This window comes from Anguilla rostrata, chromosome 2 (genome assembly GCF_018555375.3).
Source record: "Anguilla rostrata isolate EN2019 chromosome 2, ASM1855537v3, whole genome shotgun sequence".
NCBI lineage: Eukaryota > Metazoa > Chordata > Actinopteri > Anguilliformes > Anguillidae > Anguilla > Anguilla rostrata.
In genome coordinates this window covers 40130460-40155865 of record NC_057934.1, presented here as the reverse complement: position 1 = coordinate 40155865, position 25406 = coordinate 40130460, and the positions used below count along the sequence as shown (strand labels likewise).

Here is a 25406-nt window from a genome sequence, read left to right as displayed (position 1 = left end):
CTTCAAGGTTCAATGCTTTGTGTATTCAGAGATTCCCTTCTGCACACCACCGTTATGCTTAAGGAAAAAATCACGTTCAAAAACCACTCATGAACACTCAACATATAAACAGTACACATGTGAACTATAAAAATAATCCCACTTATAAGGTGAGAGCAGGGATAGGTAACCTATACTATTTGAGGTCACATGTATTGTTTTCACATTTTCTCACTTGAAAAATTCAGTCACATGTGAAAATGTGGAATTTCATGTCAAATTCTGTTTTCCCATGTGGAAATTTTAAATTCATTGGTGAAAATGACCAGTTCACATGTAACATTATCTATTCAGTTCACATAAAAAATGTTAAAATCATTGGTGAAATGTAAATGTGAAATGTGAAATGTGAAAGGGAAAATTTCACATGATTGTTTGTAAGGGGTAAGCAGCCATTATTTGAGTATTTATTGCCTTTTTGTTATCTTAAATGAGAAATTCAAATTCAAGAAATTCAAAAATAAAATGTGGTTTAAGGTAATGAGTATACTGATGCTTTGCATTCTCTCTGAAATGTTCCTATTGAAAGAACTCAATTAATTTTATTCATTTGGTGGGGGGGGGGGGTAGAGCTGCAGTGATACTGTCCTTACAATGACAATCTGAAGGACAGTGAGGGAGGGAGAAGCAGGGAGCACGTCTACCTTTTCATGATCTTTAACCAATGTCAGGTCATGTGGGAAGAGACATTACAAACAGAGCTGGCCATATCGATTGACATATTGTGCTATAAGGAATGTAAACATAAACATTGATGATGGTGGTGAGAAAGGTATCATTGCAGATGGCAGAGATGTTCCCATAACCCCTGATAGTTAACTAGACTACTTTCAGTACAATACTGCCCTCATGTGGAAAAACTGTAGCTCAAGGACAGTCTTAGGTATTTTGCTTCCCTGTGGTCTCATAGTCCATTTTTGTCTGCCAATATGTATCGTGTCTGTATACTAGCCTGTATAGCCTAGGCATTCAATCTGTTCTGGTAAAATTTACGTAAAACTGGTTCTCTACATCATGCCATTGAATCACTCTTAATATGGTTGGCTGCAAAACGTGTTACATTGTCTATTCATTTTGATCCCCAGATTGTCACAGCAACTCAGCTACAGCCATTAAACTATTTACCTTTGAAGTGTCTACTTTAACTGAGGCAGGTTTCTCCATAATAACCAGGATGTTTTCGTCTGTGGACAGGGCAAAAATATGAGCGTGTAAAAATGAGAGGCGTGCACGGAATGCGCAAAGAAAGTTGTAGCCGACCAATCGGTTTTACCATTAACCACATACTCATGTGTTTCCACAATCATCCAATTGCATACACACAACACCCTTCTCTTACCCATTCAATCACAGGCACACAACACCAATGGAGCACCTTTTTAAACCCAAAAATCAGACCTCTGCATGATGTAGCTCACTTGATGCGCTGCTTTGCATGCTTCACTGCTACTGCTCAGAATTGCGCTTACCCTCAACCACCCCAGCACCACCTATTGTTTGGATCTGCTTCTAGATACTGGGGCATTTTCTGGTATTCATCCTTAGTAGGGGAAATATATAATACACCATGTTAGATAAGGTAGTGCATGCACCTGAAGAAGATCAATTCGTCACCAAACCAAAAAATGTATTTACATATTCATGTAAGTATTTTAATACTTGAGTTGTCCTGACAGAAATGTAACTGAAGCAGAATAGAAAAAGGTATGTTCACATAATGTTAACAGCACTCTTGTTCTCTTGGGTGAGTGTGTGGATAGGGTGGAAAAAAGAATTAGGCTACATGATGATACAAATGACCTCAAATGGGACTGTTTTGGCTTTGCTCAACAACAATTTTGAGCAACATCCCTCCATTTGATTAAGTCACGCTGTAAGGTTTTTAACAGCACACATAACTGTTCTGTCACATTTCAGATTTTTATATTACCATAGTTGCTAAGGAGATTATACATTTACACAGGCCTATACGAGTCCATAGGATACTGGCCTGTTGAAACATTGACGAAAACCGAGCTGGTCGTTACATTTGCTTCCCCAAAATGATAAGCCCATATGTGTCCCTTTTCGTATTTTCATTATCTGAGAATATTTCCCAGGGCAATAACATGGAAAGAAATGGTACAGTTTCAGTACACTGACCTTTGGTTAAAATTGAATATCCAGTATGAAAGCGAGCAAATTCTGATGACAGGTTTACTGGTTAAAGTTTCACTATCTTCTGCAGAAAGGGACATGGTTTGCTTCCTGAATTATTGATCCATTGGGGTGGAGACAGGGTTGATCCCTCTCCGGTTTCACTAGCCACTGCAGACAATCTGTTCTGTCGCAGCAAGGGAAACCACAAGGCAGACGACCTGGCAACCACCAACCCCTGTGTCGCCCAAAATAGGGCAGCAAGCAGACATCATCTTGCACCTGAAATTGGCTCATTCAAGCAAAAACAGAACAGAAACTGCAGCAATTCCACATTCACATGAACATGGTAGTTCTTTCTGTATATTTCACAGGAAAGGTCAGAATGGTGCAACTGCTTCATTTGGACTAGGCTAAAATAAGCTAACACATTGCTACTCCATTAAATAAGTTTCAAAATACAATCTGCACCTAATGGGTATGAGCTGTAATGGTATCAAGAGCATATTCTGAGACTGGACAACTCCAGGACTGTATTTAATTTGAAGAACTTTGATAAACGCATTATATAATTAACTCTGACTGCTTGGTTTTAGTCTTCCTGGAAAGAGGACATGATTTCACATCATGATACCAACAATAAATTAAAGGTTACACATCACAACCAGGTTTTATAAAAACTTTTGATTTAATTTCTGGGACATAATGTTTTTACATGTGCACAAATGCTTTGAAGTAAAAATTTACTCTCTAATGGTCTGTAAACATTTGATGATAAAAACAAGTACAATTTTAGAGAAACAAGAATACACTATGACCAAAAGTATCTGGACACTTGGTCTGGGGCTGTTTTTCATGGTTTGGGCTAGGCCCCTTAGTTCCAGTGAAGGCAAATCGTAATGCTACAGCATTAAGCCCCCGGCACACAGCCAGGTCCTTATAGAAATGGTTTGTCAAGAACGGAGTGCAAGAACTTGACTGGCCTACACAGAGCCCTGACATTGCATAACAATGCCCCCGAGCACAGTGAGGTCCATGCAGAAATGGTTTTGTTGGGAATGGTGTGGTAGAACTTGACTGGCCTGCACACAGCCCTGACCTGAACCCCATCCAACACCTCTGGGATCAGGTGGAAAGCCAACTGTGAGCCAGGTCTAATCATGCAGTCTAATCATGCTCGGCCACACTATTTCTCTTCTGGCTGAATGAAAACAAATCCCTGCAGTAATGCTCCAATGTCTATTATAAAGCCTCCCCAGACACAAAGTGTGGACCAACTCCACATTAATGCCCAGAATTTTGAATGGGATTTTGGATGTCAGGTGTCCACATACTTTTGGCCATGCAGTGTAAATGGTTCCATCCAACATAAAGGTGTTTATGACAAAGTGCATATTATGTCCAGGTGCTTACTTCTCACAATCTCCGTTTGTGTCTACACATAGATCTGTACAGAATTCTTTTGGTAGGCAATTTGTACAGTGTGAGACATGTACAGTAACAGTACATCTCTCTGTGGATCTGTAAGTCCGTCTTTGTAGATCTGTCAAACAGTCTAGGAACTTTAATTATTTCTTTTCATTCTCCACACAACAAAGCCTCCCAGCAGAATTCCACTGAGAAAGACAGCCGCCATCTGAGAAAAAGGAGTGCTGAGACAGGCGATGATGCTCTCCTAAGGGGGCAAGTGAAAATACAATTAGAGGGAGTAGTAGTAGTAGTAGAGGGAGCTCTAATACAAGTGTGAACTGCAGCAGCTGACGCGCGCTACATCTGTAATAAGACGTTTGTCACTTGTGCCTCATCCAATATTCTGCACAGCAAGACTTGTCTGCACAGATTTGATTGGTGCAATATTTATTTATTTATTTATTTATTTATTTATTTATGTGCACTTCCACACAGATTGCACATTTTTCTCAACAATACACAACAATGAACATGTGAAAGTTTTTAATTAAATGCGTTTATACAACCACTATGTTTATCAATCCTCATTTTCAAGCAAGCTAGCTAGCTAACATATTTGGTTAACTTTAGCAAGTGTGGCGTGGATCGGGGCATGGCTCCACAGTGCCCCTCCCAGCCCTATAGGCGTCAGCCAAAACCGGCCACCAGGCCGCCTCTTCAGAACCCAGGACAGCGCCCCAATAGGAAGCCCAGCCACAGGACCCTGGAGAGCGGCAGATTGAACATTCCTCACCTCCCTCATTGGCAGGCAGCACACCTGCCATCAATGAGGCAACACAGCTGCCGCCACTCCAGGGAGATGGCTGGGAGATTAAAAGGAGGCTGTTTGTCTCCATTGGGGGGAGGGGGTTTTGGGCGGCAGGAGAGCTGAAAAACGGTTAATAACTTTGTCCCTATTTTGCAGAAGCCGGTGAAGACGCAGGACAACATCCCTCTTCCTGAGTTGAAGAGGGATCCCCTCGGCGGTCTCCCGGACGCCGTTGTTTCTTAATTTTGTTCGCTTTACTTTAAGTTAACTCCGACAGGAGGTTTTTGTTGTTGAGTTGGTTTTTTGGGTTGTGTATTTACTTGTGGTGAATAAAAGGCCCTGTTGGGCTACTTTTCCCCAAACCTCCGGTCTGTGCATTTCTGTGCCGCCCCGCCTGCACCGTCACGCCCCGTGCGGTGCCACACAAGCTAGCTGGCTAGCAAGCCTTTATGAAGTGGCAGTGAACACATATGCAGCGTAGGATCTACATTTCCAGAGGACATCGCTGTATTCTCAAATAAATAACCAGCTGAAATAAAATGGTGATTGAATGCATCACACGTTTTTTATCTGAGATAATGATATTAGCTACTATATACAATGCTGTGTCAATAGCCAACGCGTTATTGCAAGCGAGTGTGTCATCTAGTCACGCGTCATCGTAGCAAGCTACCCAGACAGTAAAAAACCCTATAAAACACTTCTAACGTAGATCATTTTAAGCCATGTTATCTAGCTTTGTCGTGGTAACATGAGAGAAGGATTGCTGTTGGAGAAGTGAATCAACCAACAGTTAGCGCGGGTAACCCGCACAAAAGCGCATTATAGTTTTTTCACCACCAAATTCTTATGGACAAGCCTCACGTTACGTATTTCATCCACTCAATTTAATTTCATCTAACGTTACACTTGATTCACTCATTAGCTCCGCTAGATACTAGAACTCTTACTCTTTGAGATCATGGAAAAGAAAGGAGTAAAAGCAAGGTGTGGAGTTATTTTGATTTCACACTACTTGCTTATAAGTTAAATGTTCTCAAATATAGAAACTTTAATAAAACATAGGTTTTTCAAATTGATTAGAAAATTTTGCACTTTTTGACAAAAAATCGAGATCAGCATCGGACCCAAAAATCTGGCATCGTTCAGGCTCTAATTATAATGTAACCTTGTTTTAACAAGGCAGTCCAGATGAGGTATAAATTTGTATATTGGACCAAGGCTGTCCAATTTCATGTCAATTCTATAAAAAAAAAAAATCACAGACACTGACAGAATGAAATATAAAACAAAGAATACCTATAGTTGAGGCACTTACACACTACCTGCAATGTTTCCTCCATTCTCAATTAAATTTTTTTCAGTGGAGTGAGGTTCTCTAGATACAACGTGTGCAAGTACACATTTGTGTGTCCTCATTGTCTTGGAGGTCGAGGTTTTGCTTTTGAAATGCTCACCCAGCCTCCCTGTTCACGGATCCAGTCCAACAAGTTCCTCCTGAAGAAGTCAAGAGTCCAGGAGACGATATCCCGTACACGCTGTGGGAGATGGGCACTTGCGAGCTGTCAGAGAGCATATTACCACTGTACATTAGCACAGACAAACAGCAACAGACTGCGAAAGGTGGTAAACGGTTTATACATTGTTGGACTGGACTCCCTGCATTCAATATTAACACTAACGATAAAGACAGGTGAAGCGACTGGTTTGAACGGAACATGCATGTTGTATCCTCACTGGGTAACTTTTCAGTGACTATCAACCTTATGTTTTCTGCATATTTCCATAGTTACACTAGTTTTAATCGCAGAAAAATATACAATACCTTCACAGAGATTTTTCCTGCTATGTAGAAAAGTACAACAATCCTCTCCCAGGAAATAACACCATCTTCAAATACTTTATTCACCAACTTCCAGTAGCTATCTTTGCTGGATAATGGCCACTTGCTGTCTATTGCACTTTACAATATGAAAGAGAGAGAAAAAGAAAAACTCGTTAACATACAATATATGAGCAAGCAATGTATGAACACCATTGGAGATAGTAAACAGCAACTATGCACTTTGAATGACTGAACATATCTACAAATGCACAATAAGGAAGGTGGACATATTAGTCCAGAGCAGGCTGTCCTACATTCAACACAGCGAACAAACAAAAAAGACACTGAAGACACAAAGAAAACACTGAACTGAGACTGACTGGTTGAGTTCTGTGTCCCGCTGCAGAGCCTGAGCAGTTCTTCGGACTTGAAGGGCGATTTCCTGTAAAAGTCTGGATTCCTCCTCCTCTTCTTCCCTTATTCCAGGCTGCTCAAACAGTGTCACCTCACTTTCACAGGACTTCAACTCCTCCTGTATGAAACTTAAAAGAAAAACATAAAATATTAGCTATAGAATTGACAAAGTATATTGTACAGCATTAATGATTCACTAGTCAACAAGCTGACTATATGATTGTGTGCAATGTTTAGGGCCACCAGTTTTGTCTCCCCTTATTTTCTCACTTTGTACTTCAGTCCTCTGCCAGCTAGAGGTCGCAATAACCTCTTGGTCAATCCAATTCTCCAACATTTATCCCATTTGCACTACCTCAATAACCTATGTTGATAAAGTAACTGCCACTATTTAAGAACAGGTGATTATTGACAGCAATGATTACAAGCCACAATCACACATTTAAATTCAGTTTGATTACTTACTACCTGTGGAGGACTAAATGTCCCAAAATTAAATAAATAAATAAATAAATAAATAATTAAACAAATGAATACATCAATTAACGCCATCAGCGGTGATTAACAAATCTACCAAGTATTTTAATAATGGATTTGCAGGCGTGAATTTCAAATTATTTGCATTTTCTTGTAGACCATTAAAAGCAATGGAGAAGAGCCAACTTCCTAATTGTCAAATTGTCTGTACCCACCCTTTACAGTAAAGTGCTAGTTATTTTTTTAATGTGAAAGAAAACCACTGGGTGCCCTAGTCACGGATGCTGAGCTGAAAAACGAGCAGGCAGAAAATCCCTTAAACCAGTGTTCTCAAAATCAGTGCCATGGAGGGCCGTGTGTATGCTGGTTTTTATTCCAGCCTCAGATCTTGATTATATAATTAGTTCAATTATTTGCTGAATTAGGGATGCAGGTTTGCACATAATGGTGACGTGACATCTATGGTGACCCACATTGTCTAAATAAAAACTTGCTTATATTCTGTGCTTCAATGCAGATAAATGCATATGGCTGAATGAGTAATTGGACTCAATTAAGGCAGCATTAACTGGTTGGAATGAAAACCTGCATACGCACGGCCCTCCATGGCAACGAGTTTGAGACCACTGCCTTTAACTGATTAGAATAATAACGTTATTATTAGAAATGACAAATTACTGAATACGGTAGAGAGAGTTCTCTTCAATTAGTTTAGACAAGGAAAACATTCTATTTGCGTCGCAAAATAGTGCACATTTCAATCGACATTAGCCTATTAAAAACTGAATAAACGTACACACTCCATAAATGTGCATGGCAAAGATCTGGAATATGCAAATTTTGTCATTTGAACGAGCACAGGTTAGATAGCATTTTTTAGTTCATAATATATTTTGAATTAATTTGATCTTCATAGCCTGGCATGAGGAAGGAAACTGTGTATGTACAAATGGATTATTCAGATCGTGGGCAGACTTGTTAATCAAGGAAAATGACTGAAAGTCAAGACCAATTGGCCTAATCAGGGGAAGTTTTCTGCCTCCTCGATTTTCAGCTCAGCAGCCACCACTGCTGGGCCTTCAGTTAAACTATCAGTACTAGTCAGTTAAATAATGTGTGTAATAGAACACATTGTGCCACACCATATTACCACTATAAAAACTGTTGTCTAGATTGTGGATGTCTTTAAAGTCTTACCTCCAGAGTACATATGAGTGTATTTATCAGTGTTCCTTTTGATTGAGAAGTATTTCATAGTCTTCCACAGTAAAAAAATGTATGGATTGTGGGAGACAACTACATCTGGTGCGGGTCAACAGTTTTTTGTTTTCTAATTCCTCTACATAGACTTTACAGTGGACTCGTGGAGCTGCACCACTGTTAAACTATGGCAATGGCATGCCAGTGAAGTTCTTTTAACCCCAAGTACCACTGCTGGAAACAAATGACAGGGAACCATTTCAATGAATAAACTGTTGTAATGAATGATTTGACTTGTTTTTTTTTTTATTCAAGGGTCACTATTTGCCTAAGAGTTCAGTAGGTATAATGTGAATTTGTTCCTTTTTTTAATGTAAAGACTAAATGATACAAAGAAAACCATTCAAAATGATGAATCATGAATAAGGGCAACTGGTACGACAACTATCCTCTACTTTTTTACATGTTGTAAAGCAACTGAAGTTCTGAAATAGTACTTGATCTATAGTAGAGAATCAGTCCTTTTACACAAATGAGGTGCTTTTGTCTTAAATTATTTAAATGTCTCTCAGTCCTTTTATACAAATTAGGTGCTTTTGTCTTTTAAAATAATTTTAAACAGTCACTCACGCTTGGTTAAAACAATGAGTAAATGAGTGTGTGGGTACGGTATGGAATAATGGATAATAAATGGATAATAATCAAAAATCGCTGTCAAGTGTGCTGTGTATTTACAATGAAATAACAAGACTTTTTTTAAACATGTCTCAAAGTAGGCTAGCCAAGGCTACTATTTTATCAACTACATTTTATGAGAAAACGTGATCTCCTTAGCCAACGTATATCAGCACTTTATATTTCAAGCAGCCGTTAGAACAAGTCACGGTAAAGAAATCAGCATCTAGGGCTAAAACAACCCATTTTGGGAAATGTAGTGAAATGAAATGGCCACATGAAACACATTCTTTCAAACTGAATTGTGTAGAATAAAATCAAAACAAAAACATTTTATGAAAAATAGGGAAAGAAAGTGTTTGGTTCTTTGGCTATTAAATATTCTGTAGGAAAATGCTCTGTCTATAAATGCTCCCCCCTGGTTGACAACATCCAGGAGAAATATGCTTCCTGCAGTTACTCACCAGCAGTTTTCTACATGAATTTCAATGTGTTCCATGAGGCAATTCAAAATATTTGACACTGATCTGACACAAAGTTTGCATGACATTGTAAAATGGTAAGATTACAAAACACAGGGCCAAGTGACTTGAAAGAACTGAGGAAATATTGGGTAGCATTGCTTTGGAATATATCTTATTTAATTTCGGTGAGGCAAGATAGCCTATATTGTTTGTAGTACCGTAACTTGGCGTCATTTTGATATCAATACTTTTAATGGCAGGCCTGGATTTTGGCAGTCTGAATGAATGAGTTATAGACAGTGTATGTCTTGTATGTGTGAGTAACTTACCATTTTTGTATGTTGAAAACATGTTTTTTATGAGATATCATTTCTTTTTGCAAAGCGTTTTATTATGAGAGCGAGAAATGCTAAGTGACCCTGTAAGAAACGGTTGTGGATTATGGCTATCCTTGTGTGAATTTGTACAGTCTGATGATCGTGTACCGTTTAGCAGTTTCGGTTTGCTATATATGTAAAACAGTGGCTGTGACAAAGGGTGCAGTGGCGTAAGTGTAAACGCATCAGAAACGCAGGTGAAATATGGCCACTGTATGTACTCACGGATTTGACGGCCATCCAACGAGCCTTGATTGACAAAAGAATCAAGCCCGTAGAATTAGAGCTCCCTAGGTCGCCACTTGTGTACCCTTCTGTCCTGCTCCGTTGTGTTATTTCGTGGAGATGCACTTTTAGTGTTTGTAAGGTTTATAAGGCATTTTGATAGGCTTATCTGCAGGTAGGAATCCTCTTCGCTGTTTTGCTAAGCTAGAACCGGAAAACTTGATAGTGGAGAATAGGAGCAGACGTATGTCCCAGCAGGCTTTGCATATGAGAAAATAACAACAGTGTGAGAGAAATTAGGAGAAATTATGAAATTGCGTAGTTGAAACAATATGTTTTTAGCAGAATTGGCATGTAGGTGAAGGTTGACATGATCACAGACTATAGTGCGAATAAACAAAGTGACCATGAGCGAGCTTAGTTTCCTTATCGAACGGTATATATTACAGTCGGTATAAAGCATTAGTTGTTAAAGTGGAGGGTTAAGTAATGTGTGAAATCTATTGCACTGATGTGCTTTTCTCATGTTCAGTACTAGTAGTTATAATTATGAGTGAGTCATGATTTTAAATGTAATGTTTTAATGGGGAGTTGCAGAACGTACATACGTAGTAATTGTTTGTATGTGGCTAGATAGAGAACAGGGCGAGGTAACATGAATGTAGAAACATGGCGTTTGCTGATAAGAAGGTTTTGTACGGTAGCCAAGTGAAGAAATATAGTTAGTAGAAATGGCACAGTGGTGAACTGGTGTAACTTTTTAATAAAAGGAATACATTTGCCGTCATGAAATGCATATGGGTGGCCGTGAGTGAGTTTTGGTAAAGCAAATATAAGCGTAAGAAAACGTTAGTGTAAAAGGAAATTATCTGTCTGAGGGCGAGGCGGGATTCAATCCTTCAACCGGAGGTTTACCATTCTGTGACTTTGTTAGTGCAGCACCATGACATAGCTATGCAATTCGTGAAACATCATTAGCAAACCTGTCTGTGGTTTTAAAGAAGAACACAGGCCAGTAAGCACAGAAGATCTCCCGTTGAATCCATATGGCTTTCCAATATTGTAGCCGGTTAATAACTGAACATGCAGATGGTACGTCATAATGCAGTGTATACGTTCGGTGAACGGCGGGTAGATATGGTGCAAAAGCAATAATTGAGAAGTAGTAGACAATAATTAGCAAGGGTAAAAGCAGGTTAAAGAAATGTGTTCCTAGCTGGGCTTGAACCTAGGACCCCATGATCCCAAGACTGTAACCTTGCCCACTAGGCCACAGGCAGACTAGCTGTTTAAACTGGAAATGTTTCAGAGTAAAAAGGTATGGGTATTCTGCGTGTGTATGCAAGTTTTTGATTGGGTCGTGTAGGTGAAGATTTGGCTGGTGTCGGTAAAATGTCCAAGGGGGAGACATTTTGTTAGTGGGATAGGCGGTGAGGAGGAGGAGGAGGAGGAGAAGGAGAAGGAGAAGAAGGAGAAGAAGGAGAAGAAGAAGAAGAAGAAGGAGAAGAACAAGAAGAACAAGAAGAACAAGAAGAACAAGAAGAAGAACAAGAAGAAGGCGGCGGCGGCTGTATAGGTATGGGGCATGCCATACCTGCCATCCCAATAACAGTGCCCAAATGACACAATAAATCATGAAATCGGCCCATGGACAGTCATAAGACGAACAAAATACACATATTGTGACTATTTGTTCTTGTGAGAAAAAATGACTGACTTTGAATTTTGACCGCATTTGTACAGTAGACTTACATGGAAACCGAATATGGAAACACCTATATTGGAGTGTGCACCAACCGCAGTGGCGCTAGTGAGCAATGTCTCTCAACAAGACCAGGAAGTGAGCTTCAAAAATGAAGTCTGGTTTTGGCCGCTTGACAGCCACCCCACTCTCAGGTCCTGCCAGCAGGACTATCTCAGCTAGAAAGCTAGTTTCGTGTCATGTACAGAAACCATCTGCATTATATAGTCAGTAGATGCATTACCTTGCTTCTCCTAGCTGAATATTACGTTATAGCATTGAAACGAACTTTAGCAAACTAACTACCAGACCATAGATTCCACCATAGAGCCTACATAGGAACCTCTATGGATTCCACCAGCGCTGCTCATGGTGCATTCGGTCGGTCCTCGTCAACTGACTGAATGCACCATTAAAACGCCATTCGGAAATACGTCATTTGAAAAAGTGTCATTATGAAATGAAAAAAGCCATTCGGAAATACAACATGAAATAATTAAATAGCCATGAGGTGGGAATTATTTAATTATTTCGAAATAAAATGAAGTATTTATTTCATAATTTATTTAATGATTTATTTATTTAATTAATTAATTCCATATTTATTTACTTATTTATTTATTTATTTATTCATTTAATTTTGGCACATTTAGACCCCATACAATAGGGGAGCTGATTTAACACTGAACATTTTACTGTGTAGGAAGAAAAACCTTTTGAAAAAAGAAATAATTGTTTTGATGTGCTGACTACAATTGTACTCTAATGAATAAAAAGGTTATATTAGGCTTGCAGTCAGTACATGGTCTACAGACAAGTGCAGGCTTAATCAGTTGATTTTTATTTACTACCTTAACTTTTTGAAAAAATACCAGACTGTAGGTTCTTTGACGGCCTCCATTTTGTTCACTTCCCATTCTCAGTGAGGCAACAGGTATCTGCCCACTGACTGCCACTTGTGCTTCTTGATTGGCTGAATCAAATTCAAATTCAAATTCCTACAGCCAATTGCAGCCCAGCAGCCTGTGTAAAGACCCACCTTGGGGCCTGTTGGCCATCTTTGCCATTGACTTGTGTTGTGTGAGTTTGGGCCTGGTCTAGCTTTTATTATTTCTGCATAGGGCTGCATGAGCTATTTTTATTTGTCACATATTCACCTGTTTATGTTGGTTTATTGAGTGGGGTTTTGATATTCTGTCTATTGTATTTTGTGTATTGATGTATTTTTTTCTTTTGTGGCACATTAGTTAAGTTTGATTTCGTTTTAAGATGGTCCTGGTTTTGTTTGTTGTTTTGGCCTGGGCTCATCGTGGTCTTTTTTTTCCCTTCTCCTGTACTTTACAAGACTGGCCTACCATATCACTTAAATTTTTAAGTTACTTCCCTTTAGCCTGAGGATAAAGGAGTTCCTCAAAGACCTTTATCCAGGATAGCAGAATCCATATATTGTGTATGTACTCTATTCATTAGGATCAAAGTATAGATCCTCTAAGATAGTCTTTCATTTCGCATTAATTTAGTCAATTTGTGAAACTGAAGTAGTCGAACATGGGGGATGTGATCGCCCATGCTCCTAAATCTACTGAAATAAGCATTTCAGAGTGAAGTGAAAACTAATCAACCAGGCAAATAACAGTTCTTAGCCTCAGAATGTACATACTGCACATTCCTAGATCATATATGTTTGAGAGAGCATGATAAGGTTGTGGCCAGTATTTGTGGACATACTGTAAGAAATACTAACAACATTTCATTACTCCTGTAAAGTCTTATTCAGGGGTGCTGAATATCCAGGATAGTGAGCAACCTAGATTCCCCATTCATATTAATATGCTTTTAGTTACACTAACATTTCTGTATTCACCCTTCCTCAGTGTGCAAACAAATGCAAAGATAAAACTTTGGCTTAAATAATTGTGCGTTCACCCATTATTTATTATAATTCTTTTTTTTTTTTTTTTAATTATTACAAATTCTACATTTACCGCAGTAGGTTTTTTTTCATTTACCATCAGCTTGTTTTACATTTACAGGAAGTCTCACATTTACCAGGGGTTTTACATTTACTTTATGTATTCATAGGAAAGGCTGTTATTTGCATGTAGATGTTCATGAGTTTTTTAAAATGATTTCTTTCCCCAGCTCTGCAATCAACCTGTCCAACTAGATGCATCAATCAATCGACACCAAGTAAGAACATGGTTATGTACTTTTCACTGGTTGGATGCCGCTGTGCTCAAGACTGCTTTTTTTTGGCTATGTGGAGATTGTTGCTTATGCTTGGTGAGAGTTGTTGACAAGAAGTGAAGATTATATTTTTTAAGTTTGGATCTCTGGTGTCTGATACCTGTGAGGAATTTTTGTGGTGATTTCGATATAATTTTCTCCTGGTTTGCGGCTGCGTTGCTGCTGTGCTGTTCAGAAGCGGTTGCTGCTGACTGGACATTGGTGCTGTCTTTGTATTTTCTGGACTGATTATGTAGCGATCTAATGATATTGTGATGTTGTGAATTAATTGTAGCTGTATAGATCTTAGCTGTCTTGTTGCCGAAGCCCTGGTACTGAGACTTGAGAGTTAGTAGCATTTGAGAGAGTGAGTAGTTTAAGTGAGAAGCTGGAAGCAATGCTGCTGCTGCTGCTGCACAGTTGGTGGTGTTGGTGGTGAGTTTCCTGGTGGTGGGTTGTAGGTGGGTCTGCCAGAAGACATCAAAGGTAAGGAGCTGGTTATGGACCTTTGTTATCCTGCTGTAGAAGTGTCATGTTTTTCGGGTGAACATGACATGACAGATCATCGTGCTATAGAACAAGGCATGACCTGGCTCGGTGCAGAGGTTAGCTTGCACTACATTGAAGGTTTGGACCAGGATCTCGTCAAGGTAGACTCTGCAGGCTGTTGCTGGAATGTCCTGCAGTATCTTTTCCATCAGCCATTTGAACATGGCTGTGCTGTCTTGGGATGAGTCGGTGCCAGAAGAGGGACCTGCTAATAACCGCTGTGGGGGTTGAGTGAGCTGAGCCAGTTAGCACCTGCTATGCTGTCCAGGATGTAGTCATTTCTGGGAAGAGGCTACAACGCGTTGTAAGTCACTGTGTTTAACTGCCTGTTGTCCACACAGAATTGGAGGGAGGTATTTTTCTTCCACACCAGCACTGTTAGGGAATCTCAGTGACTCTTGGATGGACATATCATGGCTGCTGCTAACCTCTTCCAGACCATAGCCTCCGCCTCCTCCCGGCCCTGGGTCTCGCATTGAGACTGGAAGGACTTGGTACATCGCACGGGACTAAAGGAGCTTGGAGAAGGCTATGTGCTGACAGCACCAGGCCTTGGGGCTCAGGTACACCAACTTTCTCCAGTTTCTGCATCTAGTCATCTGAGTGATTGTCTTGTCCTTTTCACAGTCATTGTGTCACAGGATGAGCAGTTGGACCACATCCTCAGGCTTCTGACTGGCTTCTCTGTTTGTGCTGGAATCTACTGTCCATCCACTTCGAACCAAGTGCTTGTCATCTGCCTTGTCCTTTCCTCTCTTCAGTACCAGCCACCTTGAATCGCTGGATCTGAAGCTCACTCTTGCTTTGGCAGTGGATCTGTCCAGGTCTTCAGACACTCATCTCTTCTCTTTCACTGACTATGTAGTGATGGTCATGCTCTCCGTGAACGTCCATGTCAGTGGTTGCCACATCTTGGATTTTGTCTTGGGCCGTCTGCTTGGTCTTTCAGCAGAGTCCACAAGGATGTAAGCAGCAGCTATGATGAACACTGTGCACCCTGTTACCACCCAGCCTCTGCTGTTTTGTAGTATAGTCACATACTGTTACCCTCACCCTGAAATCATTTTTAAAAATTTAAAAAACTAATAAAAATAAAAAATAAGAATATAATAAAAATTATTAGTAGAAATAATATAACCTCGATAAAACCCAAACTATAATAAATGTATTTTAGAAACTGTATTTAAAAAATAATCATTAATAACTCAAAATAAATAGAAATAAAAATAAACAAATAAATAGTAATTTAGAATAGTTCAGGATGAGGGTTATAGTGTATGACCGTACAACTAGAGGCTGGGAGTAGAATCTTTATGGGGTGCACAGTGTCCATCATAGTTGTCGTTTACATCCTTGTGGACTCCACTGAAAGACCAAGCAGAGGGCCCAAGACAAGATTCAACGTGTGGCAACCACTGACATGAACTTTCACAGACAACATGACCATCACTACATAGTCAGTGAAAGAGGAGAGATCGGTGTTTGAAGATCTGGACAGATCCACTGCCTAAGCCAGAATGACCTTCAGACTCAGATTCAAGGAGGCTGGTACTGAAGAGACGCAAGGACAAGGCGGATGACAATCACTTGGTTTGAAGTGGATGGACAGCGGGTTCCAGCACAAACAGAGAAGCCAGTCAGAAGCCTGGGGAAGTGGGCTGGCTGCTCACCCTGTAACATGGTGAGTGTGAAGAGGCACCGCACACATGGCTGGGTGCAAAGGGCGGAGAAGGGTGGTGTCTCTGTGTAACCCAAGGTCTAGTGTTGTCAGCATTCACTCCTCACCAAACACCTCTAAACCCATTCCGGCATACAAACGCAAAGTATCAGCAGTGGAACCAGTGGACAGAAATATTAGCAGCTAACCTCCAAAGATTCTAAAAGCTTCACTAGAATTGGCATTTACAGCAGGGGAACAAAATGGCAGATGACTTTCAGAGAAGAGATTGAGAACTGCGACTGCAAGAACTAAGTGAGGTGAGCATCGATCAAGGTTCACATTGTGGCTCACAGTGATTTTCTGATTTTCAGCTGATGAAAAGAAGACTTAACACTAGGCCTTATTCCCCTGGAAGATCCTTTGCAAAATTATTTGATGAGGACTGTGGAGGTGGTGAAGGAGCACAAGCAATACAATTGTGCTGGAGGTAATGGTGCCAAAGGAAGAGAGGCTGGAGGAAGCCAATGAAATTAACCCACTGAAGTATCAATCACTTAAGGATGAGTGCATGGAGGAAAGCTAGTCATCTAGGTGCTTACCAGTGGACATAGGATAAGAAGCTTCTAAGGACAATGGATGCAGAGGAAACTGAGGATTCCTTGAGCAAAGACGGCAACATACAAGACAATGTGAAAAACATCTAAACAGGAGGAAGCAAGAGCATCAAACCATATTTGACCTTCACTGGTGGAATGCTGAAGTGCTGAAGTGTGTTTTTTCTTTTGGCTTTTTGGAGATTGCTTATGCTACACTAGGCGAGAATTGTCGTTGAGGAGTGATTACATTTTTAATTAGGCTCTGTAGTGTTTGATTGTGATTCTGTTACTCTGAGGAAAAGCTAGATTCATATTGTGCAGTGATTTCTGCAATTGGTGGCTGTTGCTAACAGTGGATGAGTGAAGTTTATATTTTAAATTAGGGCAAAATGTGTAGATTATTTTGATTTCCATTTTGGTGCTGTCATTGTTTTTCTGGAATGATTATGCTGTGATATGATATTATGATGATGTTGTGAATTAATTATAGGTGTAGAGATCTTAGCTGTGTGTTGCTGAAAGCTCTGGTGCTGATTTGAGTTAGTGGCATTTGAGAGAGAGAGTTTAAGTGAGGAGCTAGAAGCAATGCTGCTACTGCTGCTGCTGCTGCACAGTTAGTGGTGAGTTTCCTGGTGGTGGGTTGTAGGTGGGTTTGCCAGAAGACATCAAAGGTAAGGAGCTGGTTATGTACCTTCACTGGTGGAATTCTGCTGTGCTGAAGTGCTGTGTTTTTTCTTTTTGCTTTTTGGAGATTGCTTATGCTACACTAGGTAAATGGTAAATGGACTGCATTTATATAGCGCTTTTATCCAAAGCGCTTTACAATTGATGCCTCTCATTCGCAGGCCTCTCATTCGTAGGTGACAACTGTTGTTGAGGAGTGAAGATTATATTTTTAATTGGGCTCTGTAGTGTTTGATTGTGTTTCTATTACTCTGAGGAAAAGCTAGATTCATATTGTGCAGTGGTTTCTGCAATTGGTGGCTGTTGCTAACAGTGAATGAGTGAAGTTCATATTTTAAATTATGGCAAAATGTGTAGATTATTTTGATTTCCATTTTGGTGCCGTCATTGTTTTTCTGGAATGATTATGCTGTGATATAATAATATTATGATGTGAATTAATTATAGGTCTAGAGATCTTAGCTGCGTGTAGCTGAAACATCTGGTGCTGATTTGAGAGTTAGTGGCATTTGAGAGAGAGCTGTTTAAATGAGGAGCTAGAAGCAATGCTGCTGCTGCTGCTGCTGCACGGTTGGTGGTGGGTTGTAGGTTGCCAGAAGACGTCAAAGGTACGGGCATGCTTATTTTATTTCAAAGCTGGTTTTTGCTGCTGGTTTTTTTCAATGATGCTGCTCCTGCAATGATGGAAAAATGTGATGCTACAGTAATTGTTTCATGGTCTTGAAGGAATATAGGAACTTGGAATTTATTAGAATGGTTTCAGGTTTTTTGAGTGAAGGTCTTTGGTTGCGTTTTTGTTGTGTTGGTATGTGGTTTTTAGAGAGAAGGTGTGGGAAAAATATTACAGGCAGACTAGTTTGTAAATGCTTGCAGATTTTAGCTTTGAGCTTAGAAGGGCTCGGCGGTTTCTGCGTTGCAGATGATTAGATGATTTTCTGTAGTAAATGTGTAAAATAGGATTTTTGAGTGGTCTGACTGGCATACTGACTGAGGTTCAGGGTTTGCTCATGTCCATGGCTATGGTGTCCATAGTGTGTGTGCCCTGAGATGCATAGGTGCACCTCTAGCCCAATTCATGCTGGGATGGGCTTCAGTCAACTCCCTCCCCTCCCATTGCCCTCCCCCCATCACCCCCTTCCCCTTAGCTAATCAAATTAAGATCATCATTCTACAGATCTGTAAGAACACCACAGCTGAGTCAGCAGTAACATTAAGGTTCAAACAAAGGACGTGGCATTGCAACTGCTGTAGAAAATAACAGGAACTGACCTTGTGCAGTCAGATCAGACACAGCAGTGGACAAGTTGAGTGGGATAAATCCTCACACTGGAGCTGACCACATCATGGAAATAGATCTGATGAAGATGAAAATAGTGGGTGCAGATGGAGGAGAAGACCTTTGTTATCCTGCTGTAGAAGTGTCATGTTTTTCGGGTGAACATGACATGACAGATCATCGTGCTATAGAACAAGGCATGACCTGGCTCGGTGCAGAGGTTAGCTTGCACTACATTGAAGGTTTGGACCAGGATCTCGTCAAGGTAGACTCTGCAGGCTGTTGCTGGAATGTCCTGCAGTATCTTTTCCATCAGCCATTTGAACATGGCTGTGCTGTCTTGGGATGAGTCGGTGCCAGAAGAGGGACCTGCTAATAACCGCTGTGGGGGTTGAGTGGACTGAGCCAGTTAGCACCTGCTATGCTGTCCAGGATGTAGTCAATTCTGGGAAGAGGCTACAACGCGTTGTAAGTCACTGTGTTTAACTGCCTGTTGTCCACACAGAATTGGAGGGAGGTATTTTTCTTCCACACCAGCACTGTTAGGGAATCTCAGTGACTCTTGGATGGACATATCATGGCTGCTGCTAACCTCTTCCAGACCATAGCCTCCGCCTCCTCCCGGCCCTGGGTCTCGCATTGAGACTGGAAGGACTTGGTACATCGCACGGGACTAAAGGAGCTTGGAGAAGGCTATGTGCTGACAGCACCAGGCCTTGGGTCTCAGGTACACCAACTTTCTCCAGTTTCTGCATCTAGTCATCTGAGTGATTGCCTTGTCCTTTTCACAGTCATTGTGTCACAGGATGAGCAGTTGGACCACATCCTCAGGCTTCTGACTGGCTTCTCTGTTTGTGCTGGAATCTACTGTCCATCCACTTCAAACCAAGTGCTTGTCATCTGCCTTGTCCTTTCCTCTCTTCAGTACCAGCCACCTTGAATCGCTGGGTCTGAAGCTCACTCTTGCTTAGGCAGTGGATCTGTCCAGGTCTTCAGACACTCATCTCTTCTCTTTCACTGACTATGTAGTGATGGTCATGCTCTCCGTGAACGTTCATGTCAGTGGTTGCCACATCTTGGATTTTGTCTTGGGCCGTCTGCTTGGTCTTTCAGCAGAGTCCACAAGGATGTAAGCAGCAGCTATGATGAACACTGTGCACCCTGTTACCGCCCAGCCTCTGCTGTTTTGTAGTATAGTCACATACTGTTACCCTCACCCTGAAATCATTTTAAAAAATTTAAAAAAACTAATAAAAATAAAAAATAAGAATCTAATAAAAATTATTAGTAGAAATAATATAACCTCGATAAAACCCAAACTATAATAAATGTATTTTAGAAACTGTATTTAAAAAATAATCATTAATAATTCAAAATAAATAGAAATAAAAATAAACAAATAAATAGTAATTTAGAATAGTTCAGGATGAGGGTTATAGTGTATGACTGTACAACTAGAGGCTGGGAGTAGAATCTTTATGGGGTGCACAGTGTCCATCATAGTTGTCGTTTACATCCTTGTGGACTCCACTGAAAGACCAAGCAGAGGGCCCAAGACAAGATTCAACGTGTGGCAACCACTGACATGAACTTTCACAGACAACATGACCATCACTGCATAGTCAGTGAAAGAGGAGAGATCGGTGTTTGAAGATCTGGACAGATCCACTGCCTAAGCCAGAATGACCTTCAGACTCAGATTCAAGGAGGCTGGTACTGAAGAGACGCAAGGACAAGGCGGATGACAATCACTTGGTTTGAAGTGGATGGACAGCGGGTTCCAGCACAAACAGAGAAGCCAGTCAGAAGCCTGGGGAAGTGGCCTGGCTGCTCACCCTGTAACATGGTGAGTGTGAAGAGGCACCGCACACATGGCTGGGTGCAAAGGGCGGAGAAGGGTGGTGTCTCTGTGTAACCCAAGGTCTAGTGTTGTCAGCATTCACTCCTCACCAAACACCTCTAAACCCATTCCGGCATACAAACGCAAAGTATCAGCAGTGGAACCAGTGGACAGAAATATTAGCAGCTAACCTCCAAAGATTCTAAAAGCTTCACTAGAATTGGCATTTACAGCAGGGGAACAAAATGGCAGATGACTTTCAGAGAAGAGATTGAGAACTGCGACTGCAAGAACTAAGTGAGGTGAGCATCGATCAAGGTTCACATTGTGGCTCACAGTGATTTTCAGATTTTCAGCTGATGAAAAGAAGACTTAACACTAGGCCTTATTCCCCTGGAAGATCCTTTGCAAAATTATTTGATGAGGACTGTGGAGGTGGTGAAGGAGCACAAGCAATACAATTGTGCTGGAGGTAATGGTGCCAAAGGAAGAGAGGCTGGAGGAAGCCAATGAAATTAACCCACTGAAGTATCAATCACTTAAGGATGAGTGCATGGAGGAAAGCTAGTCATCTAGGTGCTTACCAGTGGACATGGGATAAGAGGCTTCTAAGGACAATGGATGCAGAGGAAACTGAGACGGCAACATACAAGACAACGTGAAAAACATCTAAACAGGAGGAAGCAAGAGCATCAAACCATATTTGACTAAAGAGTGCAGAGGAGTGGATCAGTTATCTGGATCAGGCCAGGCCATTGATAACAAAGCTGTCCTCCAAAGAGGGGGGTGGTGGTGGGCAATAAAAGAGTGTTAGCCAGTGGAAGTAGACACAGGTTGTCTCCCAGGTTAGTAAGAACAGGTGCTGGAAGAAGACACGTTGAAGGGGGTGAGGTGGTCACAGTGCGGAATGAAGAGGCGCCGCAGGATTGTACAGGAGCCCTCCCAGTCACTGTTGAGCATGTCACAGAAAACAGGTTTGATGACCATGAATGGAAGCTATTGATGTACCAGTGACCCATGGATGAGAAGCTTAATTGGATACAGAAGACTGAGATGAGCTTGCAGTAAAGGTTAGTTCCTCAGATGTCAGTGCTGATCCCTTCTTGAAGGTTCATGTTAGTGGTTGCGGCACCTTGGATTTTGTCTTGGTTCCTCTGCTTGGTCTTTCTGCAGAGTTTGCAAGGATGTAAACAGCAGCTATGATGGACACCGTGCACCCTGTAACTGTGCCACCCCCAGCCTCTGTTGTTTTGTAGTACAGTCACACACTTGTAACCCTTGTAATCCTGAACTTATTTAAGTAGTTCTTTAGTTAAAAATAATAATAATGATTATTAATAATAATAATAATAATAATAATAATAGTAATAATCATAATAGTAATAATCATAATAATAATTAATTAATTAATTAATTAAACTCTAACCCTAGCTCTAATAAAATAATATATTTTTAAATGATAATAAATAAATAAATAAAAAATAAATAATAAATATAAATAAATAGAAACATTTTTTTTTTAAATTAAAAACAATAAATAAATAAAAAATAATAATAAAAAAAACATTTTTAAATAAAGGTTCAGAATGAGGGTTACAGTGTGTGACTGCTTTACCAGAGGATCGGGGTGGACACGATTACAAGGTGCATGGTGCCCATCACTGCTGCCTTCTGCATCCTTGTGGGCTCTGCAGAAAGACCAAGCAGAGGACCAAAAACAAAATCCAAAGTGCTGCAACCACCAACGTGAACCTTCACGGATAGCAGAACCATCACTACACAGTCAGTGACAGAGCGGAGATGGGTGCTTGAAGACCTGGACAGATCCATTACCTGAGCAAGAGTGACCTTCAAGCCCAGCAGTTTGAGGATGCTGGTACTGATGAAAGGCAACGGCAAGGAGCATGACGACATTTGGCTCAAAGTGGGTGGAGAATAGATTCCAGTTCTCACAGAGAAGCCAGTCAGATGCCTGGGGAAGTGGTATGGCTGCTCACTGTGACACTGAGTGTGAAGAGGACAACAGACCATGCACCTGACTGAGTGCAAAGGGTGGAGAAAGGCGGTGTGCCTGTGTAACCTAAGGCCTGGTGCTGTCAGCGCACGTTCCTCCTCAAACTCCTCTAAGCCCTTCCAGTGTACAAATTGAGGTGAGGTGCTGACATTCCTACCTCAACGATTGATCGGAGCTTCCCAAAGCTTCAGGAGAAGCTTCCCTTCAGAGATGACATTGAGGACTGGGACTGCATGGACAAACACTCCAGGTCAGCAGTGATCAATGTTCACACTGTGGCTTACTGTGATTGGTAGTGGATGAAGAGGAGACTCGCCTTTTTCCACTGGAACATCACAGCCCTCAGGGTAGGATTGGTAGGATTAGTAGAAGTGAAGGAGTACAAAGGAACATCATTATGTTGAAGCTGATTGTGCCATGGGAAGAGAGGTTTGAGCAAGCCAATGAAACCAACTGAAGAACTGCTGAAGAACTGCCAATCACTTAAGGATGGGTGTATGGAGAACAGCTGGGCAGCTCAGGGCTTAACAATGAAAGTGGGTTAAGAAATTTCCAAAAACAGTCAATACAGGAAAAAAACTGGAGTAAAGAGGGCAACATACAAGACGATGTGCAAAACCGCCAAACAGGAGGAAGCAAGAGGATCATACTGAAGAGTGTGGAACCCTGGATTAGCTACTTGGCTCAGACCACAGCAATAATAAGAAAGTTGTCCCCCGATGAGGGGGAGTGGTGGTGGGCAAGAAAACAAAGTACAAGATCATGCGCAACACGGCTGAACAGGTGGAAGAGAGCATCACACTGTCTTTAGCTGAAGAGTGCGTAACATTGGATTAACTACTTGGCTCAGGCCAGACTTGCAATAGGAAAGATGTCCCCCAAAGAGGGGGGGTGGTGGTGGGCAAGAATAAAACCAAAACATGCCAACAAGTATTGTTGAATGGATGATTTCAGATTCAACATGGGTTGAGAATGGATTCAAATTCTTCAAAAAGCCAGTCAGAAACAGTGGCAGGGCATTGGATCAGCCATACAGTTCATTCTGGGCCTGATCAACCCAATCTGTGCATCCTTCAGAAAGTCAGTGCGTTTACATGCACAGTTAAAATCGATCTATATTAATAGCTCGATTTGGCCAAAGATGAGATTTAATTGGATTATTGTCGTTGTCCCATTATACGTGACTCGGAAAGAATCGATTTATTGACCGAGGTGTGTCTGACACAGGCTTCTTATAAATCCTGCTTCCTCCAATTTTGTCGCAAACTTTTTTTAACAGTTCGCCATTCCGCGTTTTTCTTCCATGTATTTTATGATATTTAAGTTAACTTTAAATAGATAAAAAGATAACTTTAGTTGCGATAGCATGAAGTTGGTCTCCTCGTCCATCCAGAAATGTGTTTTTTTTCACCATGATACTAGGGAGGGCAAAACGGAGCTTTAGAATGTCGCCGGCAGTGTGTGCATGTGAGCTCGACAATGCATTTCTCACAGAAAAGGTTGTTTGTCGCCTTTTTTAGTTCATTACAGTGGTGATAGAAGTGACAATAATTAAGTGGTACTGTGCTGTTAGCCTTTATTGATCGCTGTACAAGCTTAATGTGAAGTAGCTAGCACAATCGGACAGCACTAACCCATAACAAGACCAGGTTAAAACCTAGTATATGGCTGGACCTAACACACGTGATCTGGCCGACCAATGGTGTAGCTTCATCACTCAGTCACTCAGTCAGTCACAGACATTTGCATTTGTAGGGCTGGCCCCCTGGTGCTGTCCAACCAAAAATGTACTTTGAATGGTACTTGCTCAATCGACCGTTAAATGTAAAAACCATTCAATTATAGTCAGCGGCACCAAAATTTTCTGTCACACCCTTAATAAATGGCAAAAGTCCCAGTAGAAGATAGAATTAAATCTTTAAAAGTTATATATTTTCTGAAACCTTATCAATTCCGCTTGGCCGCCGTGAGCGTATAGTTGCTATGTAATTTATGGAACATGCGCAGAGCACCTAGGCCAATTTTTGGCCTATTGAAGCGTATGCCGTATGCGACCCCCAACCGCATTATCTAGGTATGTTAGTCCGACTCTGAAAAAATCGACTTTGTATGATTTCAGTCGGACTACAATGTTTACACGATTTTTAAAAGTTCCGTTTTAGCCAGACTAAGCACAATAAATCGACTTATTCAAACATCATGTAAACCCACTGAGTGTGTGATAGCACCAGAACAACTACTGATGAAAGGACCTCATCTGAGGATAAAGCCAGGAGCAACAGTGTCTTTCTGGTGTGTCCATTTTTAGGGTAAGTATGTAAATTTAATTTTATTAGGAGGTGAGTGTTATGCCCCCGTGTTTCGGTTGTCATGTGGATTTCCTCGTGTTCATGTTATTTATGTTCCTTGTGCTTTTGTGTTCCTCACCATGTCTTTGCTTTTTCACTCGTTCAGGTCGCATTCCTCACACCCTCCCTTATTAGTTCTAATCAGTACCAGATTATAAAGTCACGCTTTTTGTTTCGCCCCTTGCCAGATCGTTGATTTGTCGCCTAGCTTCGCACCACGCAATCCGCGCATAACCCAAGCCTAGTTCTATTTTCCGTACCCCGATTCTCTGCACCTTCTTCGTTTCCCTTACATTGCACTGTTCTCTTGGCCACTGAGTTTTGTTCATGCACTTGGTTTCAGTGTTCCCCTGTCTGTCGAACCTACGTGTTGGTCTTCGTCGCGTCTCGTTTCGTGTTCCCTTGTTCTACCCAGTTTACCT

General features: G+C 41.0%; 1 protein-coding gene across 1 annotated transcript in view; it reads right to left on the bottom strand.

Annotated features, from left to right (window-relative positions):
- Positions 1 to 2840: 2840 nt before the first annotated feature.
- LOC135248017 (apoptosis regulator BAX-like) overlaps positions 2841 to 25406 on the bottom strand; it is a 32818-nt gene continuing 10252 nt past the window's right edge. The window contains exons 3-6 of the mRNA XM_064322105.1: positions 6599 to 6760; positions 6219 to 6354; positions 5851 to 5955; positions 2841 to 3850 (exon numbers count right to left, since the gene is read on the bottom strand). Coding sequence (XP_064178175.1) covers positions 3740 to 3850; positions 5851 to 5955; positions 6219 to 6354; positions 6599 to 6760 — 514 coding nt within the window. The 3' untranslated portion in view covers positions 2841 to 3739. The remainder of the gene's footprint in view (positions 3851 to 5850; positions 5956 to 6218; positions 6355 to 6598; positions 6761 to 25406) is intronic.